General features: G+C 42.7%; 1 protein-coding gene across 1 annotated transcript in view; it reads left to right on the plus strand.

Moving 5' to 3' along the window:
* Positions 1 to 21,021, plus strand: part of TSTD2 (thiosulfate sulfurtransferase like domain containing 2) — a 210,792-nt gene that overhangs the window by 133,488 nt on the left and 56,283 nt on the right. The window contains exon 5 of the mRNA XM_086961849.1: positions 8,725 to 8,850. Coding sequence (XP_086817975.1) covers positions 8,725 to 8,850 — 126 coding nt within the window. The remainder of the gene's footprint in view (positions 1 to 8,724; positions 8,851 to 21,021) is intronic.

Consider the following 21,021-nt stretch of genomic DNA (forward strand, 5'->3'; position numbering starts at 1 on the left):
CCCGAAGCTCAAGGGAGTGTCCGCGACGCTGTGTGGGTGTGCTCTGTTGCAGCCTGAGATCTTCATTATCGCCATCGGCCCAAACTGGCATTCCCAGGAGAGATGTGCCGCCGCCTGAGCCCGCCGTTGCCAGAAGCAGGACCTCAAACCAACTCTGTTGGGGGAGGGCTAGAGTCCCACTGCCCGGAATCATCCAAGTCGCATCGGAGGATCAAGTCGCGAGAGGAGGAGAGCGAGGTCCCACCCCCCCAAGCAACATGTATCGCCGCCTGGGTCCGGGGTGGTGGCTCTGAGAGAGATGCTCTTGGCCTCTCCCGTTCTTACAGCACAAGCCTCTGCTCAAGCTCGTATCGCGGCCCATACTTGCCAAGGAGTGGCAGAGGAATTCTACCTCCAGTTTGAGGACGTTCATAAAACAGCACCGTGCTGACAATGGGTCGAATGGAAGTGTAGTGAACTCAAAGGTCTGGGACCGCCACAGAAACTGCAGATATCTGAGATGAGGGAAAACACCTGGACTGACAAGTATGGGTCCTTCAGATTCAGGCGAACCATCCAGTTTGACGGAAGCAACAAACCACTAAGGAGATTAATGCCTTCCATCTTGAAGTGACTGTAAACCAGCCACTCATTTGTAGTCCCTGAGATCGATAACAGGTCTGCGGCCTCCGTCTTGTCGACCAGAAAAATGTTTTTACAAAAATATTGAGGTGCAACTCCGACTGACAGATAGCGCCTATGTGCATGAGGGGCAAGATCCCCTCTCCTTTAAGCGCTGCATCTCGGGCAGAGAAACATATGGGCCTTGAGCGGGTAACTTGGTTAAGGGCAGCCATAAAACTCTATGTAGAAGCCCTGCACTGTTTGTAACACCCATGGTTCTGAGGTGATTGAAGACCAGGCCATAAGGGAGCCTGCCAGATGCACCCCCATTTTTATATGGGTAGACGGAAGGACACTTACTGTTTAGTCTGGCGCCACTGGCCTGTCGCTTGAATCCACCACGATCACGGAAGCGTTGCCCTTTTGTCGGGTAGAAGTTGGTAAAGGACACAATATTCTGATACTTGCCACGGCCGGAGCTTTGTCCCCAGGGAGGGATTTGGAAGGAGGGATGGTCGGTTGAGTGCCCCCTGCTACGACCGGCCCCTTGGAAAACCTGTGGGGTAGATATGTGCTTTATGTTGGCTTGCGCTTTATCCAGTGATTTGAAAGTTGCCATGAACTTTCAAAGTTCTTTCACAAAGGTGTTCCCAAATAACCCCCCCCCCCTTGAGCTACTGCACATACCTCCGAGGTGGCAAGGTCACCCAGCTTGGGGTCTACTTTGATAAGCAAGGAGCAGTGGCGCTCTGTAGAAAATGCACAGTTCTTGTTTCCCATGAAAATTATTGTGCGCTGCAACCAATTTGAGAGGACCTCTAGGGAGATGAGGGAACATGAGACTTTGGCCTCATCTGCCATATCCAAGATATGGGTCATAGGACCTATGGCATCCAATAGCTTGTCTTGGTACTAGTGCCACGACCTGTCTATGCCGTTCTTAGAGTCTTTCATGTACTTTGCTAAAATGGTGGCCCTTTTGGAGTCTATATTGGGTTGAGAACCACCTTTCCCTGCAGGGTAGGCCATGGACACTCTGCCCGGAGGCAATTTCGGGCATCCTTCGCCAAAGAATTGCTGAGATACCCTGCAGCAAACTTGACTGCTGTGTCTCCGAGGGCCCACACCACAGATTTTTGATGGATAATATCAATCAGATCTACCATATCTGAATTGCCCCCTCGAAGGGAAGTGGTTCGGAAGCTGGGCGGCAAGGCCTTAAGGAGCCTGTGTCATCATCTGAGTCTCCCAGGGAGTCTCCTTCATGCTAGTATCAGGGTGAGGGGGATTAAGGGAATTGTGTGCGGGTTCATTGTGGCCTTCCTATGGGGCTGATTTGCCCAAAAAAACTTGTTTCAAGCGTAAAAACCCATCTCTGTCTACCCCTTCCTTGCATTTCTTCTTCAGGGCCCTCTTGGGGAGGCTTTTCTGGGACGGGTCACTCCTCTGTAGTCTTATCTGAGAGGCGCTGTTCCATAGGCCTCATGAGCTTGTTTACCGGGCTATAGATTTAGCTGTCAACAGCCTTATATAAATCTTAGTCTTACTGGAGGAAAGGCAGGAAGTCCTCCTCATATGTAGCCTGGGATGACTGCATGTCCATATTGAATTTGACTCCTTCCTGAGCGTGTTGTTTTGTGCTATTGGGATAGAACGCTCTATATGTATGATTTTAGGCCAGGCTGCTATGGTTGAGGCAACCCCTTTTTGATTGCACACAGCATGTCCAACTAGGACGTATGAGGGAGCCCAGATGACATTGTTGGTGGGACAGAGCCATACAGTGGGGAGGGCACAAGCCCCAGGGACCACACACCCTTAATTATCGTAGGGCTTCGCTGCCCTAGAATGTGTCCCACACCAGTCTTCTGGGCCTGAATTACAATACAGCCCCATAGGGTGTCAGTGCGTGTTGCGTTAAATACAGACCCCCAGCGTGGTCGTCAGAAAGAAAGATGCGGGTAAAATACAGACTCCGCATGCACTGGGCGTAACCCTGAGCAGCGGGACAAGGGTGGACGATTCTCAGGCTCCGGCAACGTGCACTCAACTCCTTTGAATGGGAGAGAGAGACGTGCTGCAAGCAGCCAGTGCCCTAAAGCGGGAGAAAGGCCACACCGCAATACATATGATAATGGACCCAGTCACTGAAAGAGTGCCGTAGTGGTCCCGCGACTGGAAGGGAAAATAAAAGGGACAAACGCTTACTAGTGTTGTCATACACAAATGCCGAGGCACACAGGGTAGTCTCAACACAACGTAAAAACGAATAGTAGCATAGATAGTCGACAGAGTGAGTTCATCAGATATTTCATATTCTTTTATTTTCTTCTTGTTCTCAAATGTCCACATACAAAAACACACTGGCAGCTGACACGTGTTTCGTCCAGCAGGACTTTTTCCAAGGCTAAGATCCAACAATAAATATACCCGGCATCACCGTAGGACAGTGTACCAGACGTATAGGAAAGATACGCGAAATCTGATCTGGACTCACTCTGTCGACTATCTATGCTACTATTCTGCATTTGTGTGTCATTTATGAACTCGACAGGGAATTTTTTGGCATAGTTTGTTTTTGTCTCTCTGAGGGTGGAGGGAGACTTTTTTGCTCAGAGAGCACCATACCATACTCTACAGATGTGTTAATATTTGCCAGACTTATTGCTGAGATGTGCATTTGCAAATAGGCATTGCCGCCTTAGTACTACTGTAAAATGGCTTACTAGTGGTGTGATAGCTCATACACAATAGGGTCGTAAACAGCATTAAATTGATGAAAAACTCATTCAAACTGCCTGAAAAAACCAGAGTAACAAAGAAGAGCACTTAACTGGCTGCTGAGCAGCGAAGAAAGATGGAGTACAAGCAGCAATAGGGGACTATGCGACATTAAATGCTGCTGACATTAAAGAAGGACTTATGAACTGTTTGTGTTTCCTGATGTTCATGGAAAATGTAGTTTTGAAATCTCTAAAATGTCTATTGTTTTGAAATAATCCTCGCCTCCGGTCCAGACATAGAATTTAAGATATATGAGGCCTAATAGCACATCTGGGGTGCTGCTACTAGCTACTCATGGGTTGGCGCCATCTTCTGGGCAGATTGCTCTTCACATATGGGGTTTGAGTCAGTTCATCCCACCATTATTTGTTCGCTAGGTGCTGCCTCTGGCCTCTCCCTACTGTGGAAGGTCCTTCTATCATTCTGGAGAAAGACTCCACAGTCAGCAGTACTTGTGTTCAGCATATACCTCAAGTACATCCTCTTTCCAGACAGCTTTGTGGCAAATATTTCCTAACAAGCTAAGTTAGAGCTTCAGAAGACTTCTAGACACCTCTGGTGTGTTGGTCCCAACTACTGGCCACTGCCCATTGGCCAAGACATCTTTTACAACCTAGTGATGTCTATCACTCCAAGAGAACTTGATGGTGCCTACTCACAATGATAACTTTACACATGAGTATATGCACCTGTGTAAAATTACTCTTACACTTTGCAGCATTTTTAACGTTCTTAGGCTATTCACCATTTAGAGTCTAATGTTATTACAGAGTGCAAACTTATAACAACATAACCACTAAAACAGGGGTTGAGTCAGTATTCCTGTCATACACGAGCATAAAGTTACTACTAGTAGGGACTTTGTGACCGTATTTTATGTTCTGATTATTTGGTAAGACCTCAGCAATCAGGGTGGAGATCTCACTATGGTAAAGTATAGCGAAATGTATAAAAGTTTATTAATGTTTTTATTTTTAAAGTTACAATATTTTATATTAAATGTTAAGGTATATTAATTTTATATATGTATTTTGAGTGTAAAACACATTTTAAAAAAACACTACCACACAATTAACTAAACTTTAAAGTAAATATTAAATGAAAGCACATTAAATACAAACATTTTTTAAAGACTTATAAAAAATACCAATAGTAAAATGTGTATATTTATTTTCTGAAAGTTACGTACAGATTTTTTTTTTAAAGGTACATTTGTTTTTAAATCTAAAAATGTATTCAAATATTGTATTATAAAATATTATTTGTAATTTATATTTTATTTTTTAAACATTAAAATAATAGTATATACATTTTTTAAATGTTCTATACATTAATTTAATGTAACATTATTTACGGTGTTTTTTTATTTTCAGTTCCTACCTTCATCATTTTTAGGTCTTGTCTAAGCCATTGCGTTAGCAGTGCTTGGCGAGCTATTAAGTAGGGGCTTTAAAAAATGCTCCCAAATCAGGCGGATCGGGTACAGTGCATGTGAGCCGGGGCGCGCGCACCATTTGTCCGCCTGCAGATCACTTTTGCGGCAGCTTTGATATTCTCAGTGAGCCGCGCGGCCACTGAGAACATCAAAGCGGCCGCGAAAGTGATCAACTCACCATTTGCCATCGGTCCTCACTTTACTGCTTTGCTTGTTCTTTTAATCTCTAACAGATAGAACTGCTGTATTTGGTGCCACACAGTGCTAAACTCCTTTTAAACGTTAACTGGTTGCCTGTTAGTACTAGTTTACCCCCTAAATGCATCAATCAGTAGCTAAGGAAAGGGTTACATTTGCCAAAAGCATTTCAGTGTGTGTTAAAAATGCAAAAATTGTGAAGTGGTGTTAAAAAAAAATTGCCGCAATGCACTGCTCCCTTTGCCTCTGATTACTAATTCATTTGATAAATACAGTGCAAAATTCAGTCTCCCTTTGTCGCATAATTATTGTGGCCCTCACTTTACGAGAACAGCAGACACAGTTATGTGACCTTATCCCGGCAAGTATTTGTTTGGCCTTTCTCCGCTACCCTTGAACGGCATTAATAGAACAGCACCAATCAGGATGACCCGGGCACCCTCTGACGCTCAGTGTTCTCTTTGACAGACGGTGCTTGATGCTATTGCACTCTCCTTCCATCTGTGAAATATTTATCCTCTTTCCACCTTCCTAGAGGGTTCTGACTTGTCGATGTAAAAGTCTCTCTTCCTGAACCGTGCAAGAGAGAATCGTCACTTACAGACGCATGCCTGTCGGAATCTGCCTGTCCTCACCACGCAGATCATTTTGATTGGTGGAGACAGTGTGATGCATCCTAACTAGATGCACGAGTCAGTGTCTTCTTTCTCTCTGGATGTTGCCAACCTCCGCCCTAGTCAAGGTGTTTGCTCAGGTTGGTTGGTTGCCGGATGTAAACTGCTTTGTTTAAAGTGCGTGTTTGCATGCGCGTGCACCGGTGCTGGGTAATCCTGTTTTCACCAAACATTGACTCCGGCTCACCAGTTAAACAGGTCTTGGGACATCCCTCCCTTTAGAAGACTGACTTTAAACTGTGCCTCAGAGTAGAGGGGAGCTCTGCTACTCGTGAATGCTTTGAATGTGCACTTCCTTAGGGTTTGACAACTCATTAACAGAGTTATTCAAAGCCACGTCACCTCCTACCCGGAAATGCCTCTTCGGCGGCCTCCAGCTGCTGCCTGGCAGCCAGCCATGCTGGAGCTGCGCACAGCCTCAGATCTGCAGGCCCTGGCCTTTGATTGGCCTCCGTGGAGATCCTGTGCACACACTGTCGCCCACTCCTTCCATCTGTAGGCTGAGGAGTTAACTGCTGTCCATCCTGATCTGTTTTAGCCAACCTCGCACAACGACCTATAAACTGAACATAAAATGTGCGCCAAAGGTCCCCCTGCAGAGGCAGAGGGTCTGCCTTGCCCTTCACTGCCACTTGTTACTACAGTGATGTCTGGTCACTTATGTACTGTTAGCATAAATCTTTATGTAGATTCCTGCAGAGCTGCCTTCAGACATTGGACTTCTGGAAGAGTCCCATTGCAACCTGAGCGAGGCATTCCTCCTCCATTTCCCAGGCTTCATACCGCTGGAAACCGACACAGAGAGTCCCATTGCAGCCTCAACTAGGCATTCCTGCACAGTCTCCTAGGCTTCATACGGCTGGGCAGGGGTGCAAAGAGTCCCATCACTCCTCTATCCTGCTGGTCATTCCTATTTTTCCATTCTCCTCTTTGCTATTTTCTTTCATATTTCTGCCCACTCTCCCTTCTGCGTTTTACGGTTTCTACTTTGTCCTCTTGCCTCGATTTCAGTTACGCACCTCATTCCTCCATCCCCCTGCCTCTCCCATATCCCACCCGTCCTCCCCTCCCCCTGACGTATCCCCCTTTTCCTCCCACCCCTTCACACTTCATCCTCTGACTGTTCATGTCCCCACTATCTATCGCCCTCACTCTATCTATTGCCTTCACTCTATCTATCTATCTATCGCCCTTACTCCATCTATCTATCTATTGCCCTCACTCTATCTAACGCCTTCACTCTATCTATCTATCTATCTATTGCCTGCTCTCTATCTATCGCCCTCACTCTATCTATCTATTCCCCTCACTCTATCTATCTATTCCCCTCACTCTATCTATATATTCCCCTCACTCTATCTATTGCCCTCACTCTATCTATTGCCCTCACTCTATCTATCTATCGCCCTCACTCTATCTATCTATCTATCTATCTATCTATCTATCTATCTATCTATCTATCTATCTATCTATCTGTCGCCCTCACTCTATCTATCGCCCTCACTCTATCTATCTATCTGTCTCCCTCACTCTATCTATCGCCCTCCCTCTATCTATCACCCTCACTCTATCTATCGCACTCACTCTATTTATCGCATCACCACAGCATCACTCAGCACCACCACAGCATCACTCAGGGGCACCACAACATCACTATGCGCTCCCACAGCATCACTGAACGCCACTGCATCACTCGTCACCACCACAACATCACTCAGCGCCACCACAACATCACTCAGCGCCACCACAGCATCAATCTGTGCAACCATTGAATAACAACTGGTTCAAATATGTTCTCTCAATGTTTCAAGCTTTATTACAAATACCACAAAAAGATGTTAATATTTCACTTCTGTTCTTGGATTTTCGTCACAATAAAATACACTGAACATAATCTTCACAAAAAAGTTATTTAAAAATGTTTAAGCTATTGCCATTATAAATTACAATAACTTTTAAGTATTCATTATTAAAAAAATAAAAGCCATTGTTATTTGTAATATCAATACATCCAAATCACGTAAATACAACACATATTGCATTACAAATTCTATAGGTGTCACATTTGCGAAAGTTAAAACTATTGGCATTATAAATGACAAAGCTATTAATTTCGCTATTTTCAAAACCAACACATAAAAAAAAAAATCATTTACAATACCAATAGCTCAAACTTTCCTAATGCGAGACCTATTGCATTACAAATGCTTGTTATGGGATGTTGAAGTTTTGTGAATGACCATGGGTGGTACTGGATTTACTCCATGTCTGAGCTGGAGTCCAATTATTACTATTTTGGGTCTTATTGGGCTGGAGAATCTTTAGAAGTGCAGTTTGTAAATAGGAAGGGGCTTACTCTTTTCTGGGTGGGTGCATGTCCTTCCATAACACCCTTCCTATCCCTCCCTTAACCCCTCCTTACTTCTTCCTAAGCTCCTCTATCTATTCGTAAACATTCTCCATTTTCCATGTCCTGCTCCTCCCACGTTTACACTGAAAACAAAGGTTTATCTCTGGGGAGATCTCCGCAGTCAGGGTGGAGATCTCCGCTCAGAAAAGATAGGAGAGACTAAGGTCTAGACCTCTGCACCTAGGCTTGTGAATAACATTTTGTAGTGCTTGGGTAGTATTATTGTAGTACTGCTGCACATACTACAGAATACAGTGTGTAAATAAGTGCCTCAGTCGCCTTCAGGGAGGCTGTCACTTAAAGCTGGGCTTCAGACTTATGAAGCTGAAATATTTCTGGGGTGCTGGGTCTAATCCTCCATCTTCTGACCTTAGTGCCTCTCTAGCATAGTTAAAGGTTCCATAACTTGTCTCCTGTTTGCCAGGTAGCTCTTATCACGGTAATGGTGTGCAGCTCCACCCATATCTCTGAATATATAGCAAACTTAGAATAATATGCTTAGCTTTAATATGGATGGTCCAGTACTATGTCATGGTTACTTTTTTTATGATCAGCACAAGTAAAAACCTTTATTTAAAAAACATATGCAATGTCTCAATTTTGTTCTAATTTTTCTCTAGGTGCGAATCGCTTCCGAGGGCATAAATGGAACAGTTGGTGGGAGCAAAGTAGCTACTGCAATATACATTGAAGCCATGCTTTCTCATCCACTATTTAAGGAACGAATGACTAAAGAGGATTTTAAGGTAAATAATATCTTGTTGATGGATTCCACAAGCAATATTTTGTGCCTCCCTGGAAGAAATGACTAAATGCTTATTTCGTCTTATGGAAAGGTGTTGATAAAACATTAAGCATTGCAGTCTGGTTAATGAGTTTACCGATAGTTGTTATTCCTTTGTTCAGTTTCCTGTAAGTTTAAAAGAGAACAAATGGAATTGATAAAGTCAAAATACAACATAAAACACCACTTCAACCAAAGAAAACTCTTGTTCGTTCATTGTACTGGGACATCCCAATTGACAGACTTGAGATTAAATTGCTTGAATTCTGCCAGGCCAGGTCCTTCCTGGACTGAAAACAAGCATCCTGGGACCAGATTCTGGGTATCATCCCTCATCACTCAGGCTAGCTTGAATCCAGTGGCACAGTGAGCAAGGGACCCACGACTGGGCATCCCCTTGGCCACTTAAGGCGAACATAGCAAGCACAACAAGATGATAGACTGAGTGCTGAAACTTTTCAACTACTCACCCCTAAAAACAATGGATTTAGGCCCAGATCTCTGTACTGGGGTGAATGTTTGACATTGTTCAGCATTCTGTCCATTGATTGTTCTTTTTGCATTTGTAACCCTTAGTGGGACGGGTATGCCCAGACATGGATTCCATGCTTTCCATGCTACTGGAGTCAAGGTAGCCTGGCTGATGAGGGATGATACTCTGAAACTAGTCCCAGGATGCTTGTTTCTGGTCTAGGAAGGACCTGGCCTGGCTGTTCGGGCTGGACTGTTCCCTTGGGGAGAAGATCCCTGACTGATTTACATATGGCTTTGTTTAAAGTGAAATGGCATGGGGAGCAAAAAAAAAAGGATTTAGGTTCAGATCTCGATACTGGGGTGAATGTTTGTCATTGTTCTGCATTCTGTACATCAATTGTTCTTTTTTCATATAAATAGAGGCACTAGGCAAGGGTGTCCTCTGTCTCCAATTTTATTTGGACTATTTATTGAGCCACTTGCAATAGCAATTAGACAAAAAAAAGACATACACGGCTCCGCTTCAAGGTATGACATATATAAAACTCTACGCCGACGACATAGTCCTTTTTTAGACTCCAAAACAGACACTCAGGTAGAAATCATGAAGATTTTCTCAGATATCCAAGCAATAGGAGGTTACAAAATAAATAAGACGAAAACAAAGATCATACTGTGTAACTGCTCTGTTGACTCTCAATTGCTAGAATTCAGGCATGTATATAATACTTGTCCAAAGAGATATTTAGGGATTTTTGTTACGGAGAAAATAGAAGATCTATTCCACTTAAACTATACTCTGCTGCTGAAAAAAGTGAAACACCTGTTAGCACGATGGAACCACCTCCCACTTTCAATAGGGGGTAGAGTAGCATCAATTTGCATGTCTATTCTCCCACTTTTTAATTTTCTCTTTAGTGCTGCCCCGTGTGTATTACAAGCAGCTTATTTTAAAGAGATAGATAGCATGTTTTCTTCTTTTTATGGTCTAATAAGATACCAAGACTGGCACTTAGCACGTTAAGTTACCCTGTTGCGGAAGGAGGGTTGTCCCTTCCAAATATTAGGAATTATTATCATGCGACTTTTGCACATCACAGTTTTAGATTTTTTCCATTGGACCCTCAGGAGGCAGACAATTTTGTTATGAAAAAGATCTTAAAGGAATATAATATCATTGACCCTACTAGACTAACTAAGTACCCTAAAAAAGTACACTATAAGACTCAAACAAAAATCTCAATTTTTAACATTTTATAATATCCAGAGACTTAACTATTCAACTAGACTGTCCTATTTTTTCACAGGGGAAAGATGTTTTTTTAGAGTCTAGCATTTTAAAGATGTGGGAAGAAAATGGGTGCCTGTAGATTCGGAATGTTATTATAGGTAATTGTTGGAAGTCATGGGCAGAGATCGAAATGGAGCTTTTACACTCTAAAACAATCCTGAAGTGGTCATTCATCAGAATAAAAACCTTGATTAAAAAATTTGACATTACAAATGCATCCGTTAGAGCAAGCTTAAATGAAGCCTTTGATTCCTGGATACAACGGAAGATTAGTGCCTGGGTTAAAATTCTTGATGAAAATAAGCTTCTCTCGATCTATGAAAACGTTCAGGATAGATGGTGGAGAAGGAAAGGGATGCAGGTCTCAAAATTAACCTGGGATAGAATAAATAAATGTAATGCATCAACACTCAGTGGCGCACATTTTTAGCGCATGCAGTTCTATTCAAAATGGTTGATCCATAGAACCCCTTCCTTACTTCATAAGATATACCCACAAATTGAGTACAAGTGTTTCCGTTGTGCAAAAGAGGGCGGTGGCACCTGGCTACACATTGTTAGGGAATATCCAAAGATCAGTAGTTTGTGGGAAGGAATTGAAACTTATCTCAGAACTATCCTAGACACTTATATCTCCATAGATGTAGATATCGCAGTTCTGGGTTGCTCTCCTAATATTACTGCACACGAAGAATACCTGTACATTGCAGAATTGGTAGCAAGATCTTTAATTGTGCAATGTTCAGATAAGGTACCTTTCTTTCAAGCATGGAGAACGAAGTTAAGTAAAATCAAAGAACTGGAAAAAAATATGCAATAAGATCAGGCTCTATAAAAGAGCATGAGAAACGCTGGAGCTTATTGGGACATAGGTTATAGATAATGAAAATAGTTTTTTGTTTTTTTTCTTCCTTCTTTTCCTTTGCTTAGTTACAATATGGTCAGTGTTAGAACATTGGGTCATGCTCATCTCCTAGAAGTTAGCATCCTCTACGTTCCACCTTATCTAATTGTGATTAGTAATTGTCTGCTTTATCCTTTTTAGGCCTATGCCTAATTGCATTTTTTAGATAGTATTTATCTTTTGTAACAGGGTGATGTGAGAGATCGATGGGATATGTTCGTTCTCAAATGGTTAGTACTCTGCACTTTATAAGGTATTTATTTTTGTACGAAATAATGTATTTTTGAATATTCTGAACATTTTGTAACATGCATTTTTACTTGTCAGTTATGTCGTTTTGTAATTTGCACGAATTCTCAATTAAAAAAAGTGTTCTTTTTTCATTAGTTTAAAGAGAAATTAGTTGGTGGTAGTAATGGAATGTTCAGTGATTGGTCTAAATTGTTTTATTTGAAATTGATGCCTATTTTATTGAGAATACTTTTATATACTTTTTGATGTATTTTAGATTGTATTGTGAATGATTGTATTACTATAAAACTTTTAGGGCCTTCGGCCAAAATAAAGTATGTGACAAGACTAAGCTGGACTTGACTGATTTCCAAGACTGCGCACTTCAAACAATTTAAGGCAATCTTTTTTACCCCCCTATTTGTAAAGCCAAACATCCGTCGCTTTGCTGCTCTCATTTAATTGTCATTTCTCTACATGCCTATTGCCATTTCCTTGTTTTCAATTACCCGATTTTGTTCAAACACCTTGATCTCTTGATCTTTTAACTCTGAGAGGATTTACTGCACTCTGGGATGGCCTTTCGTTTCAATAGTGTTTTTTCTCTAGTTTAAATTCCGACTCTGCCAACATGTCTACTTTGGCTTCTGTCCTGGAGTGTCTCTATAAGTTCTGGTTTGTAAGTTAAGCCTGGCCAAGGGATATCTTCTATACTTCTTATTTGCTCCCCATGTCCGTTTTTTACTGGTTTCACTATTTTACTATTTTTATAGCGCTCCTGCAATCAGAGAACTAGCAGGGTGCCTTGGAGCTGAACAACAGATGCATACTGTACCAACAACAGAGATCTAGGATTGACAAGTTAGGGTCTTGGGGATAAATACAAATGCATTTGTATTTCAGACTAAACTGAAAGAGATTGGCATGTAGGTGTTGAGAGAGAGAGAGAGAGAAAGAGAGAGAAGACTGTTGTTGGGCTTGGGTAGTTCCGTAGGCACTTGTAGGTATATTGAGTCCTTTATTCTGTGTGGGATACTGAGTTGGCAGGCAAACATAAAGGCTTGTTCAGGTATTACACTTTGTAAGTTAGTCATCCAGTTTTAAATTTGACTCTTGCTTCTGTTGGTAGTCAGTGCAAAGTACACAGGACTGTGGTGATGTGGTTGAACTTTCCTGTAGTCTGTGTTCGAAATGTAAGACTGTATTGAGTGGGTTGAGCATAGTTTAAGGCATTGCAGCAAAAATGGCTTTGCCAAAGGCCAAGCCGTAGATGCCAGAAACATGGTCAGCTGTTCACACATGGGAAATCTGCGGAAGAGGTTTAAAATTTTTCAGGGACAGGATATGCAAATTGGTTACTTTTGCAATTCGTTTCACAATGTCTAGGACTTTTTCAATTTATTGCGATTATACATAAGTCAGAAATTCTTTATTGTATAGTTAATAAAAACCGTTACAATATACCAATTAATAAAACCACTTTCCTTTTCGCACTATTATACATAAAATACAGATTGTAAAACTACCTTTAGTAGAAAAAATAAAAACACATAGGTTTTCCTATGCAACTTAATAACTTGTGAATTCCCCCGATTTATTTATTTGTTTTCGATAGTCATAAATAGTTTAGGTAACAGATTATAAATCAGCCAATGCAGTTCGCAATATCGGAGTTCAAAAGTTCTGGTTCATATTAACTTTTAAGTAAATTTTCAAAGTTGATAACATATTTAAGAATTCGGCAGATGAATTGAGGATCCTCTGAGTCCAGCACATTTAATATCGCTGAGCGGCATGTGCGAATACCTTTTGCATTGAACTTTTACCTGAGTAAACTCCGACGATCGTGCTCCAGCATTGGGCAAATGCAAATCAAGTGGATCATGTCTTGCACTGCAGCGCCGCATAAGTTGCAATCCTTCGGGCCAGGAGGCCTCCAGCCTGGTTGGTCAGCGTTTGTTGGCAATTTTCCCAAGTGTAGCTTCAAATACTTTAATTTTAAGTGTGGAGGGAAAGCGAGACCTAAATAAGCTGCTGGTACTGGTCTTTTATAGGATTGTATTATCATCCAGGCATGTGCACGGCGTCTTAATGTCGATTTGTCTTCAATCAACGAGTGCATGTTGGCTGCTTTTTTTGCAAGCTGCTTAAATGCTGATGCTGGTAATTTCCTTTGCCAAACAGGTGTCATCTCAGTGCTTGTCAGGGAAGAGTTTAGGTACTTTGCATCGTTGGATTTGGGGTTGCTTTGCAGGGCTTCCCAAATAGTAGAATTAATTTCTATGTCACAATTGAGCCAGATATTTTACCAAAATTTAATTGACTCATATTTTTTGTGCAATATTTGGGACTGTAGTCCAAATTCGAGGCATATCTGTGCTGGTGAAGCGTCGCACGGTAAACATAATACGCGTTTGTACACTCTCGTTTGGATTTTATCTAGTAGCGGTGCACTTCTTCCGTTATGTACCACACTACCGTATGCCATCGTTGGTAGTAACTTGGCTTTAATAACTGTAAGAAGGGGAGTGAACAAGGGGCCTTTTAGCTGTTTTGATAGGCTGCAAAATGCATGCAATAGAGCTGCTCCCTTCTTTTCGATAGCGTGGAAGTGCGTGGAGAATGTGAACCGTTTGTCCAGATGTATCCCCAGATATTTATAGCTGTCCACTACTTCCAGGTTCATGTTGTTAATTGTGAAGTTCAGCTGTTTAGGACGGCGATGCGTTATAATCATGATCTTTGTTTTTGTGCTGTTTATTTCCATCAAATTAGTTTTGGTGTATCCGGCCAGCTCGTGCATGAGACGTTGCAGCCCTATTTTCGTTTGACTAAGGAGGACAATAGCATCCGCATAGGATAGATGCGTGAGGGCCAAAGTTCCTAGCCATGGAGGATGTGCATTGACCCCATCTAACCTTGGAGTCAGATCTGCCATAAATAGATTAAACAGGTGAGGGGCCAAAACGCAGCCTTGTTTTAATCCTTCACTGGTTGCGATCTTCCTTGTTAACCTTTGGCCATTATCGATCTTAACCTGCATCCAGGTGTTGGTATAAAGGTCCATAATTGGGTTTAAGATCGTGTCCAGCAGGCCCTGTTGCTTTAGTTTGGCCCATAATGTTTGACGGCTGACACGGTCAAAGGCCGCCTTGAAGTCCACAAAGCATAGATGTAAAGCTTGATGGTCTTGTAGGCTTTTTTCGGCAATCAGGCTTATTGCCATGACATTTGCCATTGTGCCTATGCCACGTCGAAACCCTGACTGATTTGCGGGGATTTTGTTATTATCATCAGACCATTTTACAAGATCGGTTAGAACCAATGAAGCGTAATATTTGGCCTCTGCGTCTATCAGCGCAATCAGACGATAACCCCTTCAGTGCTGGTGACAAAGCCAGCTCGTCATGGGCGTTACCTGCGCTGCGCGCATGACGAGCTGGCTTTGTCACGTAACGCGCGATTTTCGAATTTTCAGCGCGCAGCGGGAAAACCCGCTAGCGCGCGTGCGGTTAATTAGCCAAATCCTTACGATCCCCGCCCTTGTATATCGGGTTAATGATCGCACCTCTCCAGCTTTCAGGAATGCTACTGGTGACATTAATCGTCCAGAACAAGTTGTTAAGATTGCTGGCCCAAAAATGTGGATCTTGCTTGTAGATTGCCTGGGGAACACCGTTCGATCCTGGGGCACTATCTTGCCTACTTTTCTTTATAATAGGCAATATTTCCATATCTGCTTTGTCTTGAGTGGTTTGGCCCAGATCTTCATTTTTCTTGTCCAGTAAGTTTGTCAAGTTGGAGGCAATTACAGCTGATGATGGCTGAGTCATGAAGTTTATTGAAAATGTAACAATTAGATGTTGGACCCATGCCTTCTCCGAAACGCAAGTCGTACTTATGATATTTGAGGTTCTGTTCATTGAATTTATCTGCGACCACAATGCTCTAGAGTCAGATTTTTTTGCATTATATACTATTTTTGTTCAGAAATCAATGTCCTCATTTTTTTCTCCAATCCAAATGTGTTTCTTGTATAATTTCTTTAGAGAGCGTACATCCTGCCATACTTTAGATTGGGAGTTATGACCTTGAGCTCTTCTCAGAGACTGTCTCAAGCGCCTTCTCAAGGCACATAATGCCTGACTGAGATGAATGGTGTTGTTGCCTTTCAGCGTTTTTTTAGTGTTAACTCCTACTTTTGGTAATTTATTCAGAAAGGTGGTCCAGGTTTGAACGGTCGGTTGGTTTTCTGGGGAGAGCATTGGCATTAGATTTTTCGTGTCTAACGCTACCTGTGGTAGTGTGGCAGACGTCCACCTTAAACGTTTCAAATTTATCGTCGAGGTTTCCCCTGCTATTATTGTGGCCTCTAGATGTTTCTGAGGGGGTTATTTTAAGTTCGATGTGCTGGGCCGAATGATCACTATTAGGTGTGCATATGATTTGGAACTTCGTAGTTAACCCAAGGAGGGGAAGAGTGACAATAGTGTAGTCCAAGATTGAGCTTGAACTGGGGCCAATGTACGTGCAATTGGCAGGTCTATCCCGTTTTATTCTCCCGTTTAACACGTGCATGCCTAACTGCTCAAGGTCCCACATTAGTTGCCGACCCACTTTATCCGTTCGTTTAGCCAACGGTATCACCTGCATTTCTACTGCCCATATTTCATTAGCAGTAATGATTTTTCTTCCTCTTCATGGGCATGTAATAAATTAGAATTGAAGTCTCCTGTGAGAATTAGCTCCCAGGTTGGATGTTCGAAGCGAAGTTCTGCTATAGCAACGCTGATTTTTTTGAAAAGCTCTTGTTTTATTGTTCTTTTTGGGTGTGCGTATACATTAATAAGTATGATTGTACCTATACCAACGGGTGGGCCCGTTTCCAGTTTTATTATTTGCATGTCTGGGATGGTCGAGGTTAGTTGAGAGGACTTGATTTTTAGTGCCGTGGAAATATAAACAGCCAGACCCCTCTTGGCTCGTCCATATTGCTGAGTTCGAGTGGCACTGACGTGATGACCTATTCTACCTGGCACTTCAACAGGTGTAGTTAGCCATGTTTCTTGTAATACAATGATTTCATTTGGCTCCCAGGACTCGGTCTTGCCTTTGTCACTTAAGATATCTTTTGCTCCAGCGATGTTCCAAGATAGGATTTTTATGGAGGCTTGATCAGTTTCATCGCCCAGAATATGATTTCATTCCTCTCTGGTTCCTCTCTGTGTTCTGTGCTGGTGATCAGATTTTGAGTTTTCCGCGCCCTTGGCACCTAGCCACACTGAGTATATGATATCTTTTTCTTGTGATTTTTTTTCTCTTGGGGCACCTGTCATTAGTAAAGGGAGAGGGTAGCCTGGTATAACCTCTTCCCTGAGTGAGATTCCCCACTCTTCAAATTTTGTAATTTCTTGTAATATGTCTTTAACTATTTCCGCGTTCCTCCAAGTTGCTAGGGTGCCTTCCTTTGCTGGGTTGTTTCCTGGATTTACAAATTCTATAGCTAGTAGGTCAGCAGTGGTTATGTATTGTAAACTTGGGATTTCTGCCATTAGGCGTAAGATGTTTCCTCTGTTCAGGTAGTCTTGTGGACTTTGTGATTGATAGTTTGCGATTATACATAAATTATGAACTAACCAATAGGGGCTTTCGGACAGCATTCTTCTTCTGTTGCTCTTTTGTTGTATTATTCTCATTTTTAAACTGTTCACAAGAGCATGCAACCTGGGACAGTGTGTCAACCCGCTTTAGCTGTTGGCTAATTTCATTGTGAGTGACGGCAGCCTGCTCATTCACCAGTTACACGTTCACAAGCAAAGCATTTCCCTTCAGGCCAAAGAGCAGGTCATATCTGCGTTTTAAAAACCAATCCTTGTTTTTATTCCGAAATAAATCAAGAGAAATCTAGAGTGAATACAGAACGTCAATGCAGAAGCTAGGGAAGGGCAGAAGTCAGTTACTTTAGTTAGTCAAGGAGCCCTGGATCAAATTTGCTCACGTGTTTTACGGAATCAGAAAAGGGGTTTGGTTTTATAGGGAGTTCGCTTCAGAACTTGGTAGCTGTCCAAGAGGGAGGTTGGTGAGGGCAATGTGTAGGGTAATGTTTTTTATGCAAGATGATTTTAAATATATTTACGTGTCCTCCGTATATGGGTGTTCGGAGGGTCCCAATCACTTGCAATGACAAATGTACAGTCCTGATGTGCAGATTAAACAAAGTTGGTGCCAGGATGAAGCCTTGAGGTACGCTGCAGACCAATGCAGGCCTATCTCAGCAGTGGCTGTCGATCTTTACCAACTCAGAAGTCTTGGCTTGAAATGAGCAAAAGCAACTCAAATCTTTGGCACACAAACTCAAGTGGCATTACAAGGTAGCAAACAATCTTCTATGATAAACTGTTTTGAATGCGTCTATGAGGTGCGAGAGGGATGAGGTGACAGGAGTTTCCCCTTCCCCTATCCAGGATGCGATGCACATCATCTAGAAATTTGAGGTGAAGCCGCCTCAGAAACAAGACTCTTAGTGAGCCGGACGGTGATTTTTGTTACGAAACTTGTGAGCTTAATGTATACTCATTTCGAACCTGGTTATGTTAGAGACCTGTTTATTTTTCAACAGAATATTGGTCCCTACCAGCTCCATAAGTAAATATGGCACCCTCTCTTAATATTGATGCTTCTCTCATGTACATGCGGAGAGGATCGTCAAGGTCAAAGTGCAAGCTGCATGTGTGTTCTTGTTGCTATTCAGCCTTTCTTCTCCTACTGTCTCCCAGGCAAACCTTGGGTGCCGGGAGTCATTGCTGTGCCGATGCAGAACCCATCCATGTTACATTGCTGTACAGCTTCAACGGCAGTGGGCATAGTTTGTGAGGGGGTGGGGAGACAGCCAAGATTGTTTTTGGTTCTCTTTCTGGTAAGGCATTACTAAATCCAAATCTGGAGCAGGATTTGATATTGGAACTATTGACAGGCAAGGGAACAGTAATAAAAGAACAGCGACAGAGAGAGGCATAGGGACAGAGACAGTGGGAGAGGAGGAGAAAGTAGTAGTGACAAAAAAAGACTTTGAAACACAACTCTTTAGGGGATAGACACAGAGAAAGAGAAAAGGTGTGACAAGGACATACGAATGGGAAACGGCAAAGGAAATGAAACAGAAAAAAACACCATGTACCTACATCCACACCAGCACACCTACCCACACACCCCAGCGTTATACATCCATAAACTGACCATCTGAGATCTACACAATCAACATCATAAGGTCACATACTCTTGCCATTTTGCAACACCCCCATTAGATAACCACACACGCAACATAAAAAAATCTATATGCCCACAGACCCACCATCCTTTACCCACACACTAGACTGCCACACACCCACTATCATATATGACGGCACAACGATCATGCCAGCATTTTAGAGCCTTATATCCAGCGTCAGAAGACCACACGCCCTTCTTCATACTGCCACACACCCTCATTCACATTGTTTATATTCTTTCTTGTCATTTGTAAAGTGCTCCACTCCCTCCATAAATACATAATTAAATCAAACAAAAACAGCAATATATATATACTAGCAGCCTGCCCCAGCGTTGCCTGGGGCAGAAAGGGGCTGGGGGCAGCATTTGAGGCTTGCGTGCACTTCTGCCCCCGGTCCCCTCCCGCCCCCTCCCGCCCGTGTCCCGGAGAGCCTGATCCTTACCTTAGCCGCCGGTCCGACTCCAGGCGCCCCGCCCGCACAGGCCGCCACTCTCCAGGCGCTCCGCCCGCACAGGCCGCCACTCTCCATGCGCCCCACCCGCACAGGCCGCCACTTCGCCCAGCAGCAAGCAGGGCCGCGGCAGTCCTCCCATCAGGTCGCGATCTTCGGCGCCATTTCCGGAAGTGTTACCAGGGAGCACAAACGCAAATGATGTCATCACGCAGACGTCGCGGCCGGCGCTACTTGCAAGGGACTACTTAATTTTTATTTTGAAATTTTTTAAACAACGTATATTTTTTATTTTTAATAGCCTATATCCTTCTGCTTGCCCTGAGGTTTTCAAAGATGTCTTTGGTGTTTTGATTGGTGGTGTACTTTTCGAGTTTACCTGGCTCAAAGGGCACAGTTCTCTCTTTATAATAGTAGTATAGATTGACGTGCCAGCTGCCATCAGTAGCCCAGAAGTCGTGCATTTGCTGCATTGTATCTGGAGTTCAAATGACAAGGGAACATGTGCCATTGTAGTCAACCACCTGGCCTAGGCTTTAAGTATCCTGCCACAAACGAGTGCCTCTAATTTTCTTGAATTAGACAATGAGGGAAGCTGTTCTATCACAACCCAGCTTCAATTAATTTAGATTGGCAAGACCGAATATGGATCTCGGGGTGCTAGATATCTCTAAGAAATGCAAACGGATAACTTCATGGGCATGTTTCACAAAGAGTTCATATTCTATAATGTGTATATGCTTTATTGTGTAGTGTAAGAAAACTGCCAGAGCACCATCAAACTTCACCTGTTTTAAGGTGCAGCTGCAAGAGAATTATTACGCATTTTTTGAAAGGTTAATAAAACACTTTGCAGTAATTAGAATGAAACACTCGTAAATAAGCTTAGGATAAGTCTTTAATGAGTCCCACAGGAAAACGAACACATGCGGCTGCACAGGTCACAGGGGAAATCTCAACTGACAATTCAACTGTCACAGAGTGCTCAATACGCACGCACGCAGGCGGCGCAAGGCCAACGCTGGACAGAGGTCGCGTGCAGGTCGCGCGAAGGCTAGATCATTACATATATCTCCTTTTCTTAACAGATAAATGAAAAGAAAATAGGAATAAGCAGAGGAAAGGAGAACAGAGAAGAGGAGGAGAAAGAGATGAGAGAGAGAGAGAGAGAGAGAGAGATTAAGAACAAGCAAAGACGAGAGTAAGACAAGAATAAGTAAAGAGAGAAAGAAATTAACGCCTGTATCTGACAGGCAAACGGACCACTCTTGAGCTCCTCCTAGGAACAATAGGAGGATTGCATGAATCAGGAACTGAACTGTTACCAGGTATAACATGAGGAGCAGCTTCTGAGTCATCGTTAGTGTTGCCCCGATGACTGTTAATGACTTTACTCTTTACAATCTTGTTCATGATCCACCAATTACGTCCATTGACGCGAACAGCACTTCCACATACCTTATCCACAATAACAGGATTACTGAATTTGGACTCACCTTTTTTTTACAAAAC

Source organism: Lissotriton vulgaris, chromosome 3_1 (genome assembly GCF_964263255.1).
Source record: "Lissotriton vulgaris chromosome 3_1, aLisVul1.2, whole genome shotgun sequence".
NCBI lineage: Eukaryota > Metazoa > Chordata > Amphibia > Caudata > Salamandridae > Lissotriton > Lissotriton vulgaris.